The sequence below is a fragment of the Phoxinus phoxinus genome (genome assembly GCF_949152265.1).
Source record: "Phoxinus phoxinus genome assembly, chromosome: 11".
In the NCBI taxonomy this organism is placed as follows: domain Eukaryota; kingdom Metazoa; phylum Chordata; class Actinopteri; order Cypriniformes; family Leuciscidae; genus Phoxinus; species Phoxinus phoxinus.
In genome coordinates this window covers 26,326,429-26,348,199 of record NC_136886.1, presented here as the reverse complement: position 1 = coordinate 26,348,199, position 21,771 = coordinate 26,326,429, and the positions used below count along the sequence as shown (strand labels likewise).

General features: G+C 38.6%; 2 protein-coding genes across 5 annotated transcripts in view; one reads left to right on the top strand and one right to left on the bottom strand.

Moving 5' to 3' along the window:
• The window catches only part of tmtops2a (teleost multiple tissue opsin 2a), a 41,265-nt gene extending 25,688 nt beyond the window's left edge, over window positions 1–15,577 (top strand). Inside the window, exons 2-5 of one of the 3 annotated variants that reach the window (XM_079627390.1) lie at window positions 1,205–1,530; window positions 2,873–3,106; window positions 12,365–12,393; window positions 12,911–13,738. In XM_079627390.1, the coding sequence (XP_079483516.1) occupies window positions 1,205–1,530; window positions 2,873–3,106; window positions 12,365–12,393; window positions 12,911–12,959 (638 nt within the window). In that variant the 3' untranslated portion in view covers window positions 12,960–13,738. Of the gene's footprint in view, window positions 1–1,204; window positions 1,531–2,872; window positions 3,107–12,364; window positions 12,404–12,910 lie in introns of all 3 variants that reach the window. The other 2 variants (XM_079627391.1, XM_079627389.1) reach the window with 2 other exon arrangements.
• Window positions 3,223–21,771, bottom strand: part of st6gal2b (ST6 beta-galactosamide alpha-2,6-sialyltranferase 2b) — a 40,281-nt gene continuing 21,732 nt past the window's right edge. Inside the window, exons 3-7 of one of the 2 annotated variants that reach the window (XM_079627388.1) lie at window positions 19,093–19,190; window positions 18,883–18,984; window positions 16,686–16,860; window positions 14,491–14,585; window positions 3,223–5,485 (exon numbers count right to left, since the gene is read on the bottom strand). In XM_079627388.1, coding sequence (XP_079483514.1) covers window positions 14,527–14,585; window positions 16,686–16,860; window positions 18,883–18,984; window positions 19,093–19,190 — 434 coding nt within the window. In that variant the 3' untranslated portion in view covers window positions 3,223–5,485; window positions 14,491–14,526. The remainder of the gene's footprint in view (window positions 5,486–14,490; window positions 14,586–16,685; window positions 16,861–18,882; window positions 18,985–19,092; window positions 19,191–21,771) is intronic. The other variant, XM_079627387.1, reaches the window with a different exon arrangement.

Below are 21,771 nucleotides of genomic sequence, written 5' to 3'. Positions count from 1 at the left end.
TTTAGTCTTTCTAGGAACTTTCACCTCATCACCAGTGTTAGGCTACACATTACTAGTATTGTGAGTTTTTAGTAAAGTAATACATTACTTTTAAATTTACAACAAAATATCAGTGTTACTTTTTCAAATAAGTAACACAAGTGTCTCCTGTCTCCTGTTGAGAGAAATTGGGAGTATGTTGCTGAGGTGTGCTGTCTAAACATGTTGCTTATTGTAGTCATATGAACATATTTAGTATTATATATATATATATATATATATATATATATATATATATATATATATATATATATATATATATATATATATATATATATATATAAACAGATTCAGTATTCATTAAATTGAATAAAAACAGTGAAATGCAAACTCAGAATATTATGCAAACCTCCAGTAATTAAATGTTAAATTACACAAATATACTATAATCTTATTAAACAATGTCTTTGATGCTTATCCAATTCATCTACTAATAAGCAAAAATTGCTTAAGATAAACATCACATTTGTTATTTTTTTGAAAGAAAGAGTGTTGAACTTTCTTCTCCTGCCCAATTCTTCTGCAATCCAGAATGGCAGCACAGCTGTAATGTTTTGAGCTGTGCCACAATGTACAGGAGTTCATTTGCATTTCATTCAGCCTGAGGCCTATTCATTTCATTTTTGGCCTGAAAGAGCCTTTACATTTGTTGTTGTTGTTGTTATTAAAAAACAAACCAACTAACCAGCCCAAGCCAGGTAAGAAAAAGTAACAAAAAAAAATGTAATACATTATGTTCCTTAAAAAGTAACTACGTAAAATAAAAAGTATATATTAAAAAGTAATATGTTTCTTTTTTTAGGGAGTAACACAATATTCTAATGTATTACTTGTAAAAGTAACTTTCCCCAACACTGCTCATGTAATTTCTAAATGAATATTCTCTCTAAAACTGCCTTGGAACAATAATTATTGATCATATACAATATTTGACATTCTTTATATTTTATAAAGGGGGTCCCTCATTAAGGAGTCATCATATTTGTGATTTTGGCATTAGGAGGGAATAAATTAATGTCATTATAATAATTAACATCACATGCACTTGATCATACATTGTACATGATCTAAATAACAAGAGATATGCAGTGTCTGAAAAAACTCCTAACTGTAGTTTAACTGTGAGCATGCAGCCTAATTTCTCTTTTCATTTTTTTTTTAACAGGGATTGTATCATTGATCTCACTGGCAATCCTTTCGTATGATCGTTACAGCACTTTAACTGTTTACAACAAGAGAGCCCCAGACTACAGCAAACCCTTGTTGGCTGTCGGGGGCTCCTGGCTCTACTCACTGTTCTGGACGGTTCCCCCACTGCTGGGATGGAGTAGCTATGGACTGGAAGGGGCAGGAACCAGCTGTTCAGTCACATGGACCGCCAACACCCCCCAGTCACATTCCTATATCATCTGCCTGTTCATTTTTTGTTTGGGACTCCCTGTGCTGGTCATGGTGTACTGTTACAGCCGGCTCATCTGTGCTGTCAAACAGGTAAATTCCATTTTTTTGTCAAAACAGATTACAATCCTTTCTGGAACTAAACTATGTCTCTCTTAGCTTGAACTACTAGGTCAGTTTCTCAGACTCCAGATAAAGTTAAAATTATGTTGAAGTCTGTGATATCTGGAATCCACACTCTCTACGCTAATTTTTTTTTTAGATAAGTTAATGCTAAAAATAAAGTTTCCAACAGGGAGTTTTCACTGCAATGCCATTGAAGGACTTTTTTTTTGTTCCCCAAATAACCTTTAAGGGTTTGTTCACACTTGTAGTTCGGTTCGCTTGATTCAGACCAAAAAACAAAACAAAAAACATTTAATCCTGGTCCGCTTACCATTCGAACCTAAAGATACGGAACATAAAGTCATAGGGATATGTTCACAACCTGATTGGTCGGCTTTTATTATACGTATACTATTTCATGACGGATCTTCCCGAACATCCAAAACAATGCTGTATGTTGGGCTAAATACACTCATTGTATGTGCGTGCGTAGCCTACATATGATGGTATTTTAACCAGCTGAGAACTCACAAAGAGCTTATAAAATGTGTAAAGGAGTCAGAACAGCGTCAGGAATCCCTCCGACACACACACGAAGATCTGCTGCGGGGAGACACTGTTCTGATGCCTGTACCGAACTGAGATGGACAACAGTTCATTTGGAAGTGGACCGAGACCCATCTTTTCCGGGGTCTTGGTCCACTTGTTTGGTGCCCACCAGGGTTCAGATGACAGCATTCACACTTATTCAAATGAACCACACTAACAGAGCAATCGCACCAGTGTTCAATCTAATCTAACCAAACCCTAAACACACCCTAAATGAGCAGTTCTTAAAATAACCTTTTTTATTATTATTAGTGTGAAGAACATTTTAATAATCTAAAGAACCTTTTTCCACTATGAAGAACCTTTTGTGTAACGGAAAGGTTAATTGGATGTTGAAGGTTCTTCATGGAACCATCAATGCCAATAAAGAACCTTTATTTTTTAAGAATACTGTTCTAGATTATAGCTTTTAAAAGTGAACATGAAACATTGTGCATTTACATAATAAAGAAGAACCTATATCAATTTGTTAAATGTGGTTCACATTTTACTATATCTTTTCACATAAATATGTGAATTTGCTGAAATCTTCATACATATCAATAAATTATGTTCATGAACCTGACGAGTCAGTGGTTCCTCTAAACCACAATGTAGGTTCATTCTATAGTAGATCAGAATTCTTTCTTGAGGGATTTGTGTATCCTGAAGACTAGCTCTGAATCATCTGCTGGTGCAAACAAAAAATACGATCTAATGTAGGCTACATGTTTTTCCTCAGGTAGGACGTATCAGGAAGACAGCAGCAAGGCGGAGAGAGTACCACATTTTATTTATGGTCATCACTACAGTGGTGTGCTACCTTTTGTGCTGGATGCCTTATGGGGTTGTTGCAATGATGGCCACGTTTGGACATCCGGGGATCATCACACCCATTGCAAGCGTGGTGCCGTCCCTCCTTGCGAAAAGCAGCACAGTCATCAACCCTCTTATTTACATCCTTATGAACAAACAGGTTAGACATTTCCAACTTTTTAAATAGCTCTGAATCATATGTTTTCTTATGATATAGATTGAGAAATATACATAACCACATGGGTGCTCAAATTAACATTCCTTCCACTAAATACATTGATTTAATTGTCTTTATTCAGAATAAATTTACATCCACAACTATGAAGAACAAATGACCACCCTATAGAAGTAACAATGTCAAGTACTGAATGATTGTAAAACATTATAAATAATATAAAACCCTCGGCGGGGAACCTTTTAGTTATGAAGTGCAATTTTTGAAATTGCTGAGTTAATCATATAGTGCCACAACCCCCACCACACATAAACATACACTGCATACAACATATTTTAACATAGAAATAGAACCTTAGAACAGAACCTTAAATATTTCTGAAGCAATTTTTCAAAACATTTGTTTTACATTTTTCAAAATCCGTTAGTTTTTTTGTTTTCAGGTTTAAATAAGACTTTGAAGAACAGATTTCTAAAGGGCCTATTTACACCAGGTCATGTATGCGTTTTAAATGATCAGATGGCTATCCGTTCTGGTAAAACTATTCCATTTACACCATTTACATCTATGCAGGTACGAGGTATTTTATCTAAATTAAATACATAGACCTCTCTTGCTTTTGCTTATGTGCCAGCGATTAACCCTCGGTAAATAGGTGCCATAGGTTGCCGACCCCTGCCCTAATAAAATGTGAGTTCTTTATACATTAACAGCTGATTATTGAACACCAATTATTGCTGCAGCTTAAAACAAAACTTTCTTGCTGTGAAAATACATTGCAGGTTTTTAAAATACATGTACCAAGTTTTTAATTATATAGAGCAACAAGTAGATAAAAAATGATAATAGAAATTATATGCACATGAGTCCAGCTTCTCAGAGAGATCTGTCAGTAGTATCCATAGTAATACAATTTAAATAAAATAAAATAAAAATAAAAATTTCTCAATTATCTACAGTAAAAATCCAATTATCTTGGCTCTATAATATAATAACAGTTTTTAAAAGTGTCATCTAATTGATGAAAAGTGCTAAAGATTTAATCAAAATGTACCACCAAACATTACGAGAACAGCACAGAAATTAGAAATCTCTTTCCACTAACCACATTAAACATTCAAATAAAAAAAGGTAATCATCTTTTTCAATATGTGAGCAGCCTTAAAGGTGCACCGTGTAATTTTAGCGGCATCTAGTGGTGAGGTTGCGAGTTGCAACCAACAGAAGTTACGGTGGCCGTCAGGAAAATATGTCGTCGTCTGAGACAGCAGAGTTGCCAGTTAAGCAATGGGGTTCCTTTACAAATTAAATTAAGAAATTAGGTTTAATTAATTATTCAGTAAATTGATGTTATTGCGAATATTATTGTTACTTGTTCATCACTGTGTCAGTGTTTTATTCGCTGACTTTAGCTAGCTTCTTTACATGAAGAACAACATAGTGATGAAACGCGTTTGTCTGTTTAGGGCTACTGTATTTCAATGTAAAGGGACCCGCGTTGTATGTAGATAGAAATGGCTCATCCTAAGGTAATACAAACATAACGGTTCATTAAGTAAGGTCTTTATACACCACTGAAAACAGTATATGATATTACATTTCTGTCAACAGATCCTCCTAAATATTACACAATGCACCTTTAAACAACAATGATAAAAAAAAAATCCCAACGTTTGGGAAATGTAAAACTTACGTTATTCAATCCTCTCTTCACACTTTTTTTCTTTGTTATAATTAGAACGCAAACTAGAATTTGATTCCACTCAGGAAATAGTGTAAGTGGATCTTTATATTTACAATCTGTGAGCTAATTTCAGTAGCTCGTCCAAGTAAATTGAGAGTTTAGTTTGAAACTCTCGTCTTGTCCTGCATCACAAACATGTTTTGTATTCACAGCATCTCTGAATTGAGGTCAGTTCTGAATATGTTGCCAGTCTTTTAGTATAAGGGCCATATGAGATGAAGCCTCCCATCAAGACTTCTGTGAAAGTGTTGTTAATTATCCTCGTCATAGTTCTTAAAACAATCTGAGACAAGACATTATAATATGTAAAACCCCTATTAGATGACAAAAGTCTGTATTAGTTGATATCAGATGGGGTTGTATGTGTTAAAATCACAGTGGACAGTTGATCTTACTGAATCCTGGCAGTGTGACCTTTCCTTTTTTCTTGAGGTCCTGCTCAAAAGCTGTGCTCATGCGCTTAACAAGCAGTTTCTCATAAAGCAGAGGGTGGTATGCCCCAAATGTGCAGGCTGCATCGTAATACTTCTCATGGTAATGGCACAGATCGGTTTTTCTCATTGAAGGAATGTACTCGTACACATCGACCTCCTCACAAAGGTTCATCATCAGAATGATACCTGCATACACACAGAGATATACATAAGTTGATACATTCATTAAAATAAATGGATCACAATCTCATCGCAATCTGTAACTATATGGATTTGAACATTCTCATTCATATGACTTCTTATTTTTGTACGATCTGCTCATTCCCCAGTGACCCCTATATTTAGGGGTAAACTTTCATGCTTCCTTTAAAAAAAAAAAAAATCTTGACATAATTTCAAACAAAATTATGCCAAAATGAAGTTTGTTTGGGGTTAATTTTGTGAGTTCAAACCAGCTTGCCAAAGCGTACTTTCCAGAAAATTTTGCTTCAGATGGTAAACACTTTTGAACGACCATTGATCCGTGGCGATTACACAATAGGTAGGTTTAATCTTCACCGGTTCATTTATTCTGTTCATTTTGTCGAGGTTAGATGCGAGTAAAACATGAACACACTGAATAATTGCTTAGAAACTGAAGTTGTAATTCTAATTGAAAGTGACACTGACACTGTTTAATACTGTAAATCTGCTTGCTGTAAAGAAACCTGTTGTATAAAATGTTAAATAAATGTGACTTGACTGGAGTGCTGAATTGCACAGCTGATGCCAACATATTTACATCGCTATGATCAGATGCTTTCTTAACTGCTGTTTTCTCTGCTGTCACTTTTGTTGTGTTATTTTGTTATTGAGAGGAAGGTATGCAGCACATATTTTCATATTCACCTAAACCCTGCTCCTATAGCAGCGTCGGATGTTTGCTAACAGTACACTGCTGCAAAGTTTTTTTTTTTACTTTTTTCCCCTAAGCGAAGAATGAAAGGAACTTGAGGATCGCCATGAGTATCGGCACCTTTAGCATCTCACCAGAGGGAAAGATTGTCAGTGAATAATGACTTGCATTTAAGTTTGTTCCTCACCTTAGATCGACTACAAATTATACTGGCGTTCAAGGACAAGCATTAAGCTGGTTTAGATCATACTTATCTGACCGCTACCATTTTGTCTATTTAAATGGAGAAAAATCGATCATAACTTCAGTAAACTATGGAGTGCCGCAGGGATCTGTGCTAGGCCCTCTATTATTCTCAATATATATGCTGCCACTTGGAAATATTATAAGGAAACATGGAATTAGTTTCCATTGTTATGCTGATGACACTCAAATATATATCTCATCACGGCCGGATGAAAACGCTAAATTATCAAAATTGACAGAGTGTGTTAAAGATATAAAAGATTGGATGACGCGTAATTTTCTTATATTAAATGCAGACAAGACGGAGGTACTACTTATCGGTTCAAAAAACCGCCCACAAAACCTCTCACAATACAACTTTAACATAGTAGGATGTCCTGCTACTTTATCCTCTACAGTAAAAGACCTGGGTGTCATACTAGACTGCGACCTGTCTTTTAAAAATCATATTTTATATGTTACAAAAACGGCCTTTTTCCACCTTAGAAACATTACTAAGCTACGTAATATGCTATCAGTTTCTGATGCAGAAAAGTTAGTTCATGCATTCATGACCTCGAGACTAGATTACTGTAATGCTCTATTAGCTGGTTGTCCTGCATCCTCAATAAACAAGCTACAGTTAGTCCAAAATGCAGCCGCTAGAGTTCTTACTAGATCAAGAAAATATGTGTCACAGTGTCTGGTTTGTGTATTCCTGGTGTCCACTAGATGTCCTCTTCCCCACGGTGTCATCCACATTATAACTACATTTCCCATGATCCTGTCTGTCACTGAGTGTTCATTGTGTTCAGCTGTTTCTCGTCACCTCGTTTAGCACTTGTGTATATATATACCCTGTCAGTTTCAGTGTTTGTCACGGAGTCCTTGTATTTTGTCCCCACACTTCCGTTTCCTGTTTGATCTTTTATGTCTTGTGTTCTTTGGATTGCCTTTTTGATTTCGACCCTTGCCTGGACTGACTGTGAGTACGGATTACCCTTTTTATATTAAATACTGCAATTGGATCTTCTCGCCTTGTGTGTGTTCGTGACAGAAGGACTCCGTCACAAATAGATCCAGCAGTACGGATACGATCCGGTCGGTATGTGGATACCGCGTGGCGAGATTTTCCCTCCGGGAAAGGATGAAGGATCCTCGATTTCTTTGTTGGCCTATTTTTCAATGTGTGCTAGAAGGAATGAGGAGACCATAGCCGCCAGGCTCGTACAGGAGACGGTAACGTCCCCAGAGATGGTAAGTTTGATGCCACCGAGACACCATCATGGACGGAGGAGGAGGAGACACAGCCCGTCTGCCCAGCCAGAGTTGGTTCACGTCACGTCTGCCCAGTCAGAGACTGTTCACGTCACGTCTGCCCAGTCAGAGACTGTTCACGTTCTGTCTGCCCAGTCAGAGACTGTTCACGTCACGTCTGCCCAGTCAGAGACTGTTCACGTCACGTCTGCCCAGTCAGAGACTGTTCACGTCACGTCTGCCCAGTCAGAGACTGTTCACGTCCCGTCTGCCCAGTTTGGGACAGATCTAGAGATGCCCATTGGTGGGGCCGCCAAGGCAATGATGGACTATTTGGAGCGTCTGGCTCGGATCCTGGACATGCCAGTGTCTGCTGTTCCAGAGCCGGAGCCAGTGTCTGCTGTTCCAGAGCCGGAGCCAGTGTCTGCTGTTCCAGAGCCGGAGCCAGTGTCTGCTGTTCCAGAGCCGGAGCCAGTGTCTGCTGTTCCAGAGCCGGAGCCAGTGTCTGCTGTTCCAGAGCCGGAGCCAGTGTCTGCTGTTCCAGAGCCGGAGCCAGTGTCTGCTGTTCCAGAGCCGGAGCCAGTGTCTGCTGTTCCAGAGCCGGAGCCAGTGTCTGCTGTTCCAGAGCCGGAGCCAGTGTCTGCTGTTCCAGAGCCGGAGCCAGTGTCTGCTGTTCCAGAGCCGGAGCCAGTGTCTGCTGTTCCAGAGCCGGAGCCAGTGTCTGCTGTTCCAGAGCCGGAGCCAGTGTCTGCTGTTCCAGAGCCGGAGCCAGTGTCTGCTGTTCCAGAGCCGGAGCCAGTGTCTGCTGTTCCAGAGCCGGAGCCAGTGTCTGCTGTTCCAGAGCCGGAGCCAGTGTCTGCTGTTCCAGAGCCGGAGCCAGTGTCTGCTGTTCCAGAGCCGGAGCCAGTGTCTGTTCCTGAGTCGGGTCTGGTGGTTCCGATTCCAGTGGTCCGGAGACGGAAGAGGAGAAGGAGAAAGGCTTCTTCAACGGACCGTCCGGTGGTTCCTAACCCAGAGACCATCCCAGAGGTGACTGCCATCCCGGACGCGCCGTTTAGGCATGCTGCTCTGCCGGCCCCGCCCGAGCTGCTCGCCCTGCCGGCCCCGCCCGAGCTGCTCGCCCTGCCGGCCCCGCCCGAGCTGCTCGCCCTGCCGGCCCCGCCCGAGCTTCACGTCACGCCTGCCGAGCCTGTTCCTGAGCCGGTGCCCGTGTCTGTTCCTGAGCCGGTGCCCGTTGCTGTTGCCGTTCCTGAGCCGGTGTCGGTTGCAGTTCCTGAGCCGGTGGTGTCTGTTGCTGTTGCAGTTCCTGAGCCGGTGGTGTCTGTTGCTGTTGCAGTTCCTGAGCCGGTGCTGTCTGTTGCTGTTGCAGTTCCTGAGCCGGTGGTGTCTGTTGCTGTTGCAGTTCCTGAGCCGGTGGTGTCTGTTGCTGTTGCAGTTCCTGAGCCGGTGGTGTCTGTTGCTGTTGCAGTTCCTGAGCCGGTGGTGTCTGTTGCTGTTGCAGTTCCTGAGCCGGTGGTGTCTGTTGCAGTTCCTGAGCCGGTGGTGTCTGTTCCAGTTCCTGAGCCGGTGGTGTCTATTCCAGTTCCTGAGCCGGTGGTGTCTGTGACTGTTCCTGAGCCAGGGTCTGTTCCTGGTCCGCCTTGGTCTTCACCGCCATGGCCGCCCGAATGGTCGTCTTCACCCTGCTCGTCTCTGCCATGGCCACCCGAGGGGTCTTCACCGCCGTGGCCGCCCGAGGGGTCTTCACCGCCGTGGCCGCCCGAGGGGTCTTCACCGCCGTGGCCGCCCGAGGGGTCGTCTCCGCCCTGGCCACCCGATGGACTGACTGCTTCGCCCTGGCCGCCCGATGGATTGTCTGTTTCGCCCTGGCCGCCGCTTAAGCCGTTCCCCCTTGTTCCTGTTCCCCTCCATGGACCTGGCCCCCCATCCCACCCCCTGATCCTCCACCTTTCCTCCTCCCGCCTGGACTCTTGTTTTGTTTGTTTCTTGTGGTCTTGGAGCGTCTGGTAGCCGCTCCGTAGAGGGGAGGTTATGTCACAGTGTCTGGTTTGTGTATTCCTGGTGTCCACTAGATGTCCTCTTCCCCACGGTGTCATCCACATTATAACTACATTTCCCATGATCCTGTCTGTCACTGAGTGTTCATTGTGTTCAGCTGTTTCTCGTCACCTCGTTTAGCACTTGTGTATATATATACCCTGTCAGTTTCAGTGTTTGTCACGGAGTCCTTGTATTTTGTCCCCACACTTCCGTTTCCTGTTTGATCTTTTATGTCTTGTGTTCTTTGGATTGCCTTTTTGATTTCGACCCTTGCCTGGACTGACTGTGAGTACGGATTACCCTTTTTATATTAAATACTGCAATTGGATCTTCTCGCCTTGTGTGTGTTCGTGACAATATGATCATATAACACCGATCTTATCATCACTACATTGGTTACCTATAAAGTTCCATATTAATTATAAGGTATTGTTACTGACTTATAAAGCCCTAAACGGCTTAGCTCCAGTCTATTTAACGGATCTTCTATCGCCCTATAATCCATCGCGCTCTTTAAGATCACTAAATTCGAGGCTTTTGGTTATACCTAGGATATCTAGGACCACCAAAGGAGGGAGAGCATTCTCACATTTAGCTCCAAAACTCTGGAATAGCCTTCCTGATACTGTTCGTTGCTCAGACTCGCTCTCCCAGTTCAAAACTAGATTAAAGACGCATCTCTTCGGCCAGGCATTCATAGAAATGTTTTAATCTTACAGTTAAATCCGGCCTCTAGTTCATAACCGCCAGAGGAGAACTGGCCCCCGACTGAGCCTGGGTTCTTCCAAGGTTTTTTTTCTCTCCATTAGGTCACCTGATGGAGTTTTAGGTCACCATTGGGTCACCTGATGGAGTTTTTCGTTTCCTTGCCACTGTTGCCTTTGGCTTGCTCAGTTGGGGATATTCAATTTAATGAATCAATAGTAATATTGATTAGCATTACCAAACATGGACGTTTTATTATTTTTTAAATTTAATACTGTGAAGCTGCTTTGATACAATCTGTATTGTGAAAAGCGCTATATAAATATTCTTGACTTGACTTGACTTGACACAATCTTTTGTGTACTGTAACTGTAAACATACACCATATCCACCTTATTCCTACGCCCCATGACACTTGAATTATGGGTGTAACTTCTGTTAAGCGCTAAACAATCAGTGAAAGGCTCGCTCTATGAATGCAATTATTCGTTTTTGTTTTTTTTTGGTACAATGAAGTGACATTATTCTACTCATCCTTCAACCATCGAACGAGAGAGTCTTCAAGCATTCTAGTGAGTTTTTAATGGAGATTATCGTAAAATAAATTGTAAGAACAGACCACAAATGTGCAGTATATCATTTTTAATACTTTTACACAATGCAGCGACTGAAAATAGCTCTTGCCATATATATTCTTGTTATATCATGTCACGTTAAAATACCGAGTATGACGTTATGACGTCAGAAAATAAAACATGAAGGAAAATTGACAGCTCATTCAGTCAAACTGATGGACAAGCTTTATTTGTAGGGCAACCTTATGATTTGAAAAAGATTAGTTTCGGTCTTTTTGAATGGAAGTTCTCCAAACCGGAAGTGCCACCCATAATTTAAAACGCAGTGAGCTCCTCGGGAATAAGGTGGATATGATTTCAAAAGACTTCATAAGAAACTTGAAAGCAGACCCAACTTAGCCATTGTAAGAAAAAATAACAAGTAGGCCTACATTGAAGAAAGAAAGTCATACATACTTTAAATGACATGATGGTGAGTAAATATCTTATGGTCTTGTGGTTAAATCTGTTAGTACACAGTACACATTGTCAGCTGTGTGTACTGTGGTCTAATGTTGGCCAACTCTGTGAACTGTTGAATTTTTGTTTTACATCAAGACTCTGTCTGCCTGCAGGCTGTCAACATACACAGCTTGACAGCACCCTGCCAAGATCAGACACAGAGTTTTCCCACTACACACACGCACACATGCAGGGGACACACATCAAATACTTGGCAGTGTAGCCACACGCAATATGAAAGCCAATCAGGGGCCTGGATGCATGGGTCGAGAGAGACCACTCAGCCAGCCAATCAAACATCGGGTCTCATGAGATGAACAACAGGGCATCCACCCCTTGGGATAACCAATCACCTTAGACCATTTGTTTGTTCGATGTACACATCTATAGGTTGTCAAGGCAACAAAGTGATCCAAGTGTATTGACTAGCATCAACCCTGCAACTATCATTTGAGAAGCAGCAGGGTGTGCGATTTATGTTGTTTACTGTAGTGCAGGTCCTGCCCATGTGGACTGGATTGAATTTAAATAGCATCCATAGGCATACTACAAAAGCTGTGAAGAGACACACACATAGGTTTTAATGTAAACAGCCATTTCTACACCTCTGTTACCTAACATCCGACATCTCATCAGAAATAAGAAACAAGTGCTTCAAAACATTCCAGTTATTGGGTCAATTACAAATTTTCGTTCTATATATTAATTACATATAAAAAAAATATATATATAAAAATTGCATTTTGAAATTCTTGAAGTGACGACATCAAGTAGCTTAGCTTAATCTTTTATGAATACTTTTTAGAAAATATTTTGACAAAAGTGCTGCAACCAACTTGTATACTTTTTTTCTTCTTCTTTAAACAGGAAATTATATCACAGAAAAGACCCCTCCAGTGAGTCAAGGTCAATAAGCTCTTAAAATATCAGATCATTTTTACCTTTTTATGACATGAGTTTAGTTGGTCATGTGGTATGACTCTTTAAAAATGTAATTATATTAATTAATTAATAATCCATTATATTAATAAATAATTCATGTAAAATTATATATTATAAAACCTCTGAAAAGAATGATTACGACATGTACACTAACATGTATTACTTGTAAGATATAAATATTTTAGAGGATTTTTTTTTAAACCATATGAAACCAACATTAAAATAAAGAGTACATTCTAAAAAACTTGGCACATGTGTTTTAAACTAGATTTTTATTTTTATTTGGTCTGTTCCTTTATTGTGAACACTTACTATTAAGATACTCCCACTACAATTGGCCATAAAAAGAATGGATAAATTAAACGGATGCTGGGACACTTTTCACACAAATGTACAAATTCTGTAATGGCTCTGCATCTTTTGTGTCTATGAAAATATGATTGGTAATTTACTGTACTGTGTTTTGTGCAGTTTTACAGGTGTTTCCTTATCCTGTTTCATTGCAAACACAGCTCTCTAGAGAATGGACAGTCCTCTTTGCCTTCAAGAACTACTGTTATCCAGCTCAACCGAAGGGCTTATAGCAACCCAGTGGCTGGCAACGAACCTCCTTCCATTGGTCTCCAAAATGATTGCAGCACCCCTGTCTCGGGCTGAACCAACACACACACACACACACACACACACACCTCTATGTTCCAGTTCCACCCTACCTTAGTCAAAACACGACATACATATTTGACTAAATTATGACAAAATCGTCTGTGTAGTGTTGTTGAGTGCCTACCAATCAAACGCTGAAAATCAGAACTGTAGCAAAGTGATCTTTATAGCCGTCAAACTGTTGTCTGACCTAACACACCAACCAGTATTTGTATGTGATGTGTCAATATAAATGTTACAAAGAGCGGGAAAATTGCAACCAGCTACTGGTGACTTGTTAAATTGGATGTGTAGATCATGAGCTGGTGCATTACTTATACATGTGCTTGGCCCCATGTTGTTTTTATGTTCCCAACCCATTTAAGGCCAGGTCTGAATAAGATGTTGAATAAAGCTGTGCATTTCAAGGAAACAACCCTCAAAACTGGTAAAATCCTCCACCCATGACTTCTTTGTATTCTAATTGTACCCTGATCCTCTCACCATTAGCTGCTGGAGATCAAGGATGTTGACAAGTGGATCATTAGTCACATCATTGCTTCAAAGTAGTCCAGTGACCCAAGACAGTATATCCAAACTTGGTCACTAGTGGTGATGTTGAAGGAATAGTTTAATAAAAGGAAAATACTTCATTCCAAACTTGTATGTTTTTTCTTCTTCTTCTTCTGCTGAACACGGATAATTTAATGAATATCCGGTTGGGTGAATTCAGTACAATGACAGTATAAGCACAAATAAAAGTCCATGTGGCTCACTGATCATTTACCAAGTGGTCTATCTGACCATTTTTGGTGAAAAACTCCTCAATATTTAAGCAGCTGTACAGTAAAATCACTGTCCTTCTTTGCACCACCCAGCACATCACCCTCCAGTCCAGAGGGAGGCAATGCATTGTCATGGTATTGAATTCAGCCAAACAAATATTCTCAATTGAATTGCTGCATCCAACGCTGCCTTCAAGTCCAATTTCAGACATGAACTTGCAAACTTCCCTAAGCACTTCCTTTCATGGGAATCCCCAACGCCATTTTGAAGTGTGTTCAACTTCATTAAGTGGATAAGGGAAGTTGATTTGGATAGACCCTGCATATCTGGGCTTCCACGTAATCAAGACGTCTGGGACCTCATTTATAACCGTGGCGTACACACAAAATAGGCCCTGAAAGAGGCGTACGCCACTTCCGACGCATAAGTTGTGATTTATAAAAACAAACTTGATGGGAAAATTTGCACACCTGCACGCAAACTCTGACCCATGCATACGAACGTTTTGGAGATGGAGTAGTTTGGCGACACCGATGGTGAGCTGGAGACTGGAGTTAATCAGAAAATCTAAGGAAAATTATAGCCTATATACAGAAAGGTAATACAAATATAATTTCACTCACCAAGCCAATCACTTGAAAGCAAATATCCACCCCTTCTTAAATGTCCGCGCCAGCGAGCGCGTTGGGCCATTTAGTGAAACTGACGCATATATAACCTTAAAAACAGATGAAGTAAAACCGTAAATCTTCATTATGAGTTCTAATCATAAATACAGTGCATGTTCACAATAACAGTTTAAATAAATAAAAGAATGATTTGAACTGTTTTACTTATGATAAAAACATTTAGATTAAATATGCCATTCTCATTAATGGAGTTAAACACTTAAACTACATGAAATAATTACTGAGAAGTTACAATGTTTTTTATATTCAATAAATAGAAATATTTGTTGTGGATGCAATTTTGAAAAATACTTTTCCTCTGGCATGCTGTGTTTTAATGCTTTAACTACAGAGATAATTGCTTATCATGATAATTGCAGATTGTCTGAGAAAATAGTTTCGTGCAAATAATGCACAACAAGGTCAATCTGTTTCCATTAAACATATACATCAATTGAAAATACTATTTGGCCAGTGGAAAAGATTGAGAAAAACTTTCTCTGAAATGTATTTTACACTATTTGATTTATTTATTCAAAAACAAGGCAAGGCTAGGCTACTAAATGATTTTTATTAATGTAATGTGACGGCACATCCATATTTCATATTTTCCTAATGTCTTGTACCGTTAAACATGTTATCACGTGGATTAATAATAATATGCAGATGAGGATATGCATAGTAAAACTAGGCGTTGTAAGCTCCATATATGGTTATTTCGGGGAGGAGACACATGAGCGCACAATCTTCCGCTGACAGGGATTTATAAAGTGAATTCTGCGCAGGTTCTGGCATACGAATGGTTTTATAAGTCTGTAAATTTGTGTACACCATTTTTGGCTTTTCGGGCGCACGTACACTTTTAGTAAGGATTCGACGCACAGTTTTAGAAATGAGACCCCTGGAAGAGGCAGCTTTCGTTTTGCGTCCTTTATTCAGATTTTTTAAAGGATGCATCAAGTATATTCTACCATCACCCATAATCCTTTATGCAAAAACGAGTTGGCACTGAGCTTGTGAAATATCACTATGTAACGTAATGAAAAAAGAAAAAAAAAAGAAAAAAGTTTTGTTGTAAAAGAATCACATATTGCTACATTTTGTTCCCCGAAGAAGAAAGAAAGTCATATGGTTTTGGAATGACATGAGTGGGGAGTAAATTACAATATTCCTTTACTTCAAAGCTGTAATGGTATGTTAAAGGGACAATCCAACACTGCACATTCAATACAATGAAAGAGGACAAACAAAGATGAACATTTCTACATTTTTCAACGTTGTTGCTCTCTTAGCACCGGCAATATTGGATTGTGCCTTTGATAGCACCAATGATGTTTGATGGGTGTATGAATGCTGATTGTCTGTTTGAGAGCCATCAACTTGTATTAACAGCGACGATTCTCACAGATCTTGATTTTATGTCAGTCAGTCATACAAGAAAATAAACTAACTACCCACAATTATACTAGCTAACTGTCATTAAATTTGTTCATTTCCTTGTGTGCCTCTCCCAGATCTTGAGTTTTAAGCCAAACCTCTATTCATTCATTAAGGTTTAGCAATGAACTTGCAAAGCAAAAGGAGACAACAAGAATGTGTGTGTGTTTCCATGAACATTCATGGGCTTTTTGTTGCCACAGGCACTGTTTCTGCCAGTAAAGCCTCCGGCAAGGTAAGTATCCTCTAGACATTTTATGGAGAGTTTACTTTCCCCACATGAGCTGCCTTTCTGATTGAAATAATCACTTCATGCACCCAAACTGGCATCTATCAACGTGATACTACCTAGTAACACTTTTCAGCATTAGCACACACACGCGCGCCCGCACACACACACACACACACACACACACACACACACACACACACACACACACACACACACACACACACACACAAATGAATTCAAGAGGAACAGTGAATACAAACAGATGTGATTATCATTTGTAAGTCAGCAGAAGACGCTGGAAAGTAGGCAGAGAAACATTTGATCTTGCTTAAATTAGGGTCGAATGTGTGCGTCAACTGCACAGCATGGCAAATCCCTCAAAATTGACTGTCACAACATGTGGCACAACAATTTTCTTGAGTCCAGGGGTCAAAATAGGATAGATATTGTGTATGAATATGTAAATGGTGAAAAGACTCACCTATAAATCCTGAGGAAGGAGGGTTGGGTTGAATGTCTTCCAGTGTGTTGCTTTGCACAATATCCCAAAGTTTCCAGATAAATGAAGGATGTAGGATATAAAAGGGCTGCTCAGGGAAGTTCTTCCTTTGAGTTATGTATGGATTAAAAAGGTCATAATCGGGATTCTGGTACCACTGTGAACATTGAGAAAACAGTAAAATATTATGTTAAATATAAAGTACTGACACTTAGTTGCATGATTTGATAAATGGTCAATGACATGATGCTCATTTCTCTGGATCTATTGATTTATTTAAAAATGCAATCCATAAATAGAATGGCTTGAATAGACCTATTCTAGGATGAACATGTTTTTAATTTCTGAATAAAAAATAATTTTGATAGTTTTGCAAGACAAAGTTAAAAAATGGTAAAACTGTGCTGATAATATAATGAAGAAAAAAGCATTATCAAGAAAGCCTTATCAAGTAATTTCGTAAAACATTTTGTTATTACTAAAAAAGCAATTAATTAGTGAATGAAAAAACAATCTATATACATACAGTATATATACAGTATATATATATATATATATATATATATATATATATATATATATATATATATATATATATATACAGTCAAACCAACATTTATTTAGACATTCAACATTTTTCACATTATCACAGTTTATTCACTATACTGTAGATTAGAAAATGGTAATAAAATATGACAAGAACTCAGAGTTATCAAATCAGTTGATATTTCACTGGTTTTAGCCACCCTTCTATTAGACTGTCTCACAAATGAATCCGGTTGAATATCTGTCAGCTGTTAAATATAAGCACACAATTAGATAATACCAATTTAGGTCAACCAATTACCAAGCAAAGCTTCATTTTGTTCAGTCTGTGGTGTAAAAAGGCTGCATTAGCAATTAAAGAAAAAACATTTAAGCAAAACGTGGTCAGGATTTTGGTCACAAATTTGTATAAAATGTTACTGTATTTCCATTTTATTGTAATTTTGGGGTATAATATGTCACAGTTGACTTTATTATGCTATCCTCTATAAACTATAGTGTATTGCACCCACTAGTAATACAATATAAAAAATGATATCTGGTGTCTGAATAATTTTTGGTTTAACTGTATATAAATACCGGTATACATAAAAACATGCACTGTTTTTGCACAAAACATGCACAAAACATGCACATCAAAAGTTTGGAAACATTAAGGCTTTTTAATATTTTTGAAAGTCTCACCAAGACTGCATTCATTTGACCAGAAATACAGTAAAAACAGCAATACTGTCAAATAATATTACAATTAATAATTATTATTTTTGTGGAAACTGAGTTTTTTAGGATTTGATGAAAAGAAAGTTGAAAAGAACAGCATTTATTATAAATATAACTTTTTTGTAATAACTATTAATTTCATAAATCTCTTTTTTGATCAATTTAATGTGCCTTTGCTAAATAAAAGTATTAATTTCTGTTTTTTTCTTTTTTCCCCCTTTTAAAAAAAAATCTTACTTACCTTAAACTTTTGAATGGCAATTTATCATGATTTCAAGCAGCTAAAACTTTTTTTAGCATTGATAATAATAAGAACCGATCTTAGAATGATTTCTAAAAGATCATGTGACACTGAAGATGGAGTAATGATGCTGAAAATTTAGCTTTTCCAATCAGAGGAATACATTTTATTTCGAAATATATTACAACAGAAACCAGTTCATTTAAATTGCGATAATATTTCACAGTATTGCTGTTTTTACTGTATTTTTTATCAAATAAATGCAGCCTTGGTGAATTAGGAGACTTTAAAAAACATTAAAAAGCCATGTTACAGACGGCAAAAGATTTGACTATCATAGTCCCAGTCTAGTGATCTTTTTTTTTTTCTTCCTACTCTGTTTCGTCATTATCTTAGTATATTCCTCTCAAATTGGCTACTCTAGCGAAAATATCAGCCATTCTTGTTACGTCCACCACTTTTTGATTTCATTCTCAGTCAGTGAAGCAAAGTCCTGGATCTAATCATTATAAATGATTCCTCTGCCGGCCAGTGCGCTGATAATGTCACTTAAATACCTACAAAGTCACCCTGCTCCTCACCAAATATATATATTTCAAGCAAGAAAAGCAAAGTTTAAGAGGGCTGAAGAGCATGACACTCCTGACAGATCCTCTGATATGATTTCCATACCTTATGCAGGTCAATTGTATAAGGAGCCGGATCCCAGGCTACCAAGGTAATGTTCTTATATATCAAACTGCTGTTAAATCTGTGTTGGGGGTTTGCTAGAATCTGATAAAAAAGAAGAAGAACACATTTAATCCCTGCACACGGGGAGACAGGGAATGAGTCGCAGGTTGAAGGTTTGTGTCTCTATGCATTCATGAATATGACCCAAACCTGAGAGTTTATGATTCGAATGGTTGTCTTGCTGCCCACATCTTTTTCATAGCCCTTGGAGGGTGCAGCATTAAAACGCAGAACTGCATCATGAGAATCTAGATGGCAAAAACAGAAGTCAATCCAAAGGACCAGTTCAATTGCAAGAGAACACCTTTTGTGGCAATATGGGGTACAGCTTTTTTTTAGCTGCTGTACATTAAATAGTATAATTATAAAATAAATATCAGTTCCTTGTTTTGATTAAAAAAGATTCCAGTTAAAGGTACAGTAAGCAGCAATTTCCGAGAAAAGCTGTTGAAAGTGGATCAGACCGATCACCACAACACTTGTAGCCAATCAGCAGTAGGGGGCGTGTCCACTCATGGTGAGGAGTAGAGAGAGTGAGCAAGAGGAAGATTTGAAGAAAGACTGTTGAAAGAGAGATGGCTGGGAGACATTAAAAAGGAGAAATTGTTAGAGGAAAAGAAGAGTTATGATCAGGCAGAAGCTTTAGGATCCGTGTTAATAATAGAAAAGCTTTCCAGCACTGGTGAGACCTAAGCGGGAAGGCCTGAAAACGGACGCCGACATTGCATTGTTTTTGCTCCATAAGTGAGTAACATTGGTTTTGCTATGTTTCACAGAACCAAGATTTGCTGTAGTTATGTTAGCCCTATAACAGAACAGTTTTGAGTGTCACTGTTTGTCAGGAACTGGTGACGGCGACTAACCAACTCTTGCTTGTAAATACTCTTGTAAATACGTGTATTGGTCTTTTTTTTTTTTTTTTTTTCATTCCTTCGTCATCTTTGCTTTATTTTTCGTGAAGCATTATTTTGCTTTGCTGAAGTTCAGCTATATAAAGAGACATCCACTCTTACATTGAGTGTTCATGTATTTTGAGGGCAGAACATAAGAGAGGGGTGTGATTGTATTGATTTAAAATATCAACAGTTTCTCAGAAATCACTTACTTCACCTTCATAAATTGCATACATCTGACATATCATAAGAATGATATTGCTCCCTCTAGTGTTGTTAAGCAAATTCTACCATATTAAACTCCTAATAGAACTGTTCTTCTGCTATATGCCTAGTAAACTGTAATTCCGTACTCACTGACCTGCATAATCAAAACATCTGTCTACTATGCATTATCTTCTTCCATCAATATCTTTCCTCTGCAATACATTCAATTGCCACTAGATGGCAGCAAAATTAAATTCACATGGCAACAGAAACCATTTGATCTAGACTCACATCACAAGCTTTCACTTTATTGGTAATGTAAGTAAAACTAATTTTATGATAAAAAAAAACAGATTCAGAGCACACGTTTGTGGTGGCAATACTGTACGTTTCTAGACATAAGTTTCAATGTCCAGTTTCTGAACCTGTAACTGAATAGAACATCAATAAGCACTAACAACTAGACAAAAACACTTAAAGACTGTGTGACAGCAGTGCTCTCGTTGTTTCTGACAATGAAGCAGGGCAATGCTGTTCAAGGGCTTCTAGAGAACAGGGAGCACTGCTCTCATACTTATCTGCCATTGGCTGTCAGCTGCAGTATTCATGTTCCAACACATTCAACAATTAGGCCTTGTGCATCAATGTCTCACCAGCAGACCACATAAAGGACTAACGATGAGAAAAAAAGAGAGACGATGAATTGAGTAGAAGAAATACTACAGAGAACAGCAACTGATTCCAAAAACGAGCATCCAAATACAGAGATAAGGTGCAGTTTACCTTTGAGGTGTACAAAGATAATGATTTAAATTAATTCGTAACAGTTACAATAAATCACTGGAATTTAAGCATAACACAACCCCAAAGCATTAACAATACCAAACAAAGAACTGAACTAAACAGGGAGTGTAAATACATAAGCTGTGTCCTAATTCAGAGGCTGTATCCTCCGAAGGCCACATTCGAAGGTCGATTGCATGACAGAATTGTTTTGAGAGAAATTGCTGAATTACACTTCTAAACGCAAGTATTGGGTATCAGCTTATTCAAATATCTAATGATACAAATGTAAAAAATACAAATAACATATCTTACTAAGATGCGATTATACATAGTTTATACACTTTATTATATAAAAAAATTGACCATGGTGAACATATTTAGAAAGTTTGTGAACCCTGCTTTGTTTTCAGACAGTTTAATATTTCAAACAAGTCCAGTACAAACGTTAACGCCACTCATCAATGGCAGGCTACAAGAACAATCCTTCGTAAGCTATTAGGCCATCCCATTTAACAACCTCTGAAGTTCGAGTCCTTCGAATGATGCAGCCTCTGAATTGGGACACATCTACAGAGTAAATGAGGGAACTGAATGGAAACAGCTGAACAGAATGATTAGGCTAGGCTGCATCCTAGACTGCGTCCTTCCACCCGAGTTATGCAGCCATTTGAGAAACACCCATAGACTCTATCAAAAACTCAGACAGGCAAAACAGGAACTAGACAAAACAGAACTAAACTGAATATGACAGTGACATCGGGTTTGAAACACAAAATAAATTATAGAGTGCTGCAGGAATGAGGCCTAAACCCTGGAAACCAGTTAGCGTTTTCTGCACTTTCGGTCCCGTTATATCCTAAAATCTAAAAGGGTTTTTAATGAGTTTTGGGTTAAATGCCTGAAATTAAGTCTGTAGTTAAAGCTACAGTCCGTAGTTTTTCCT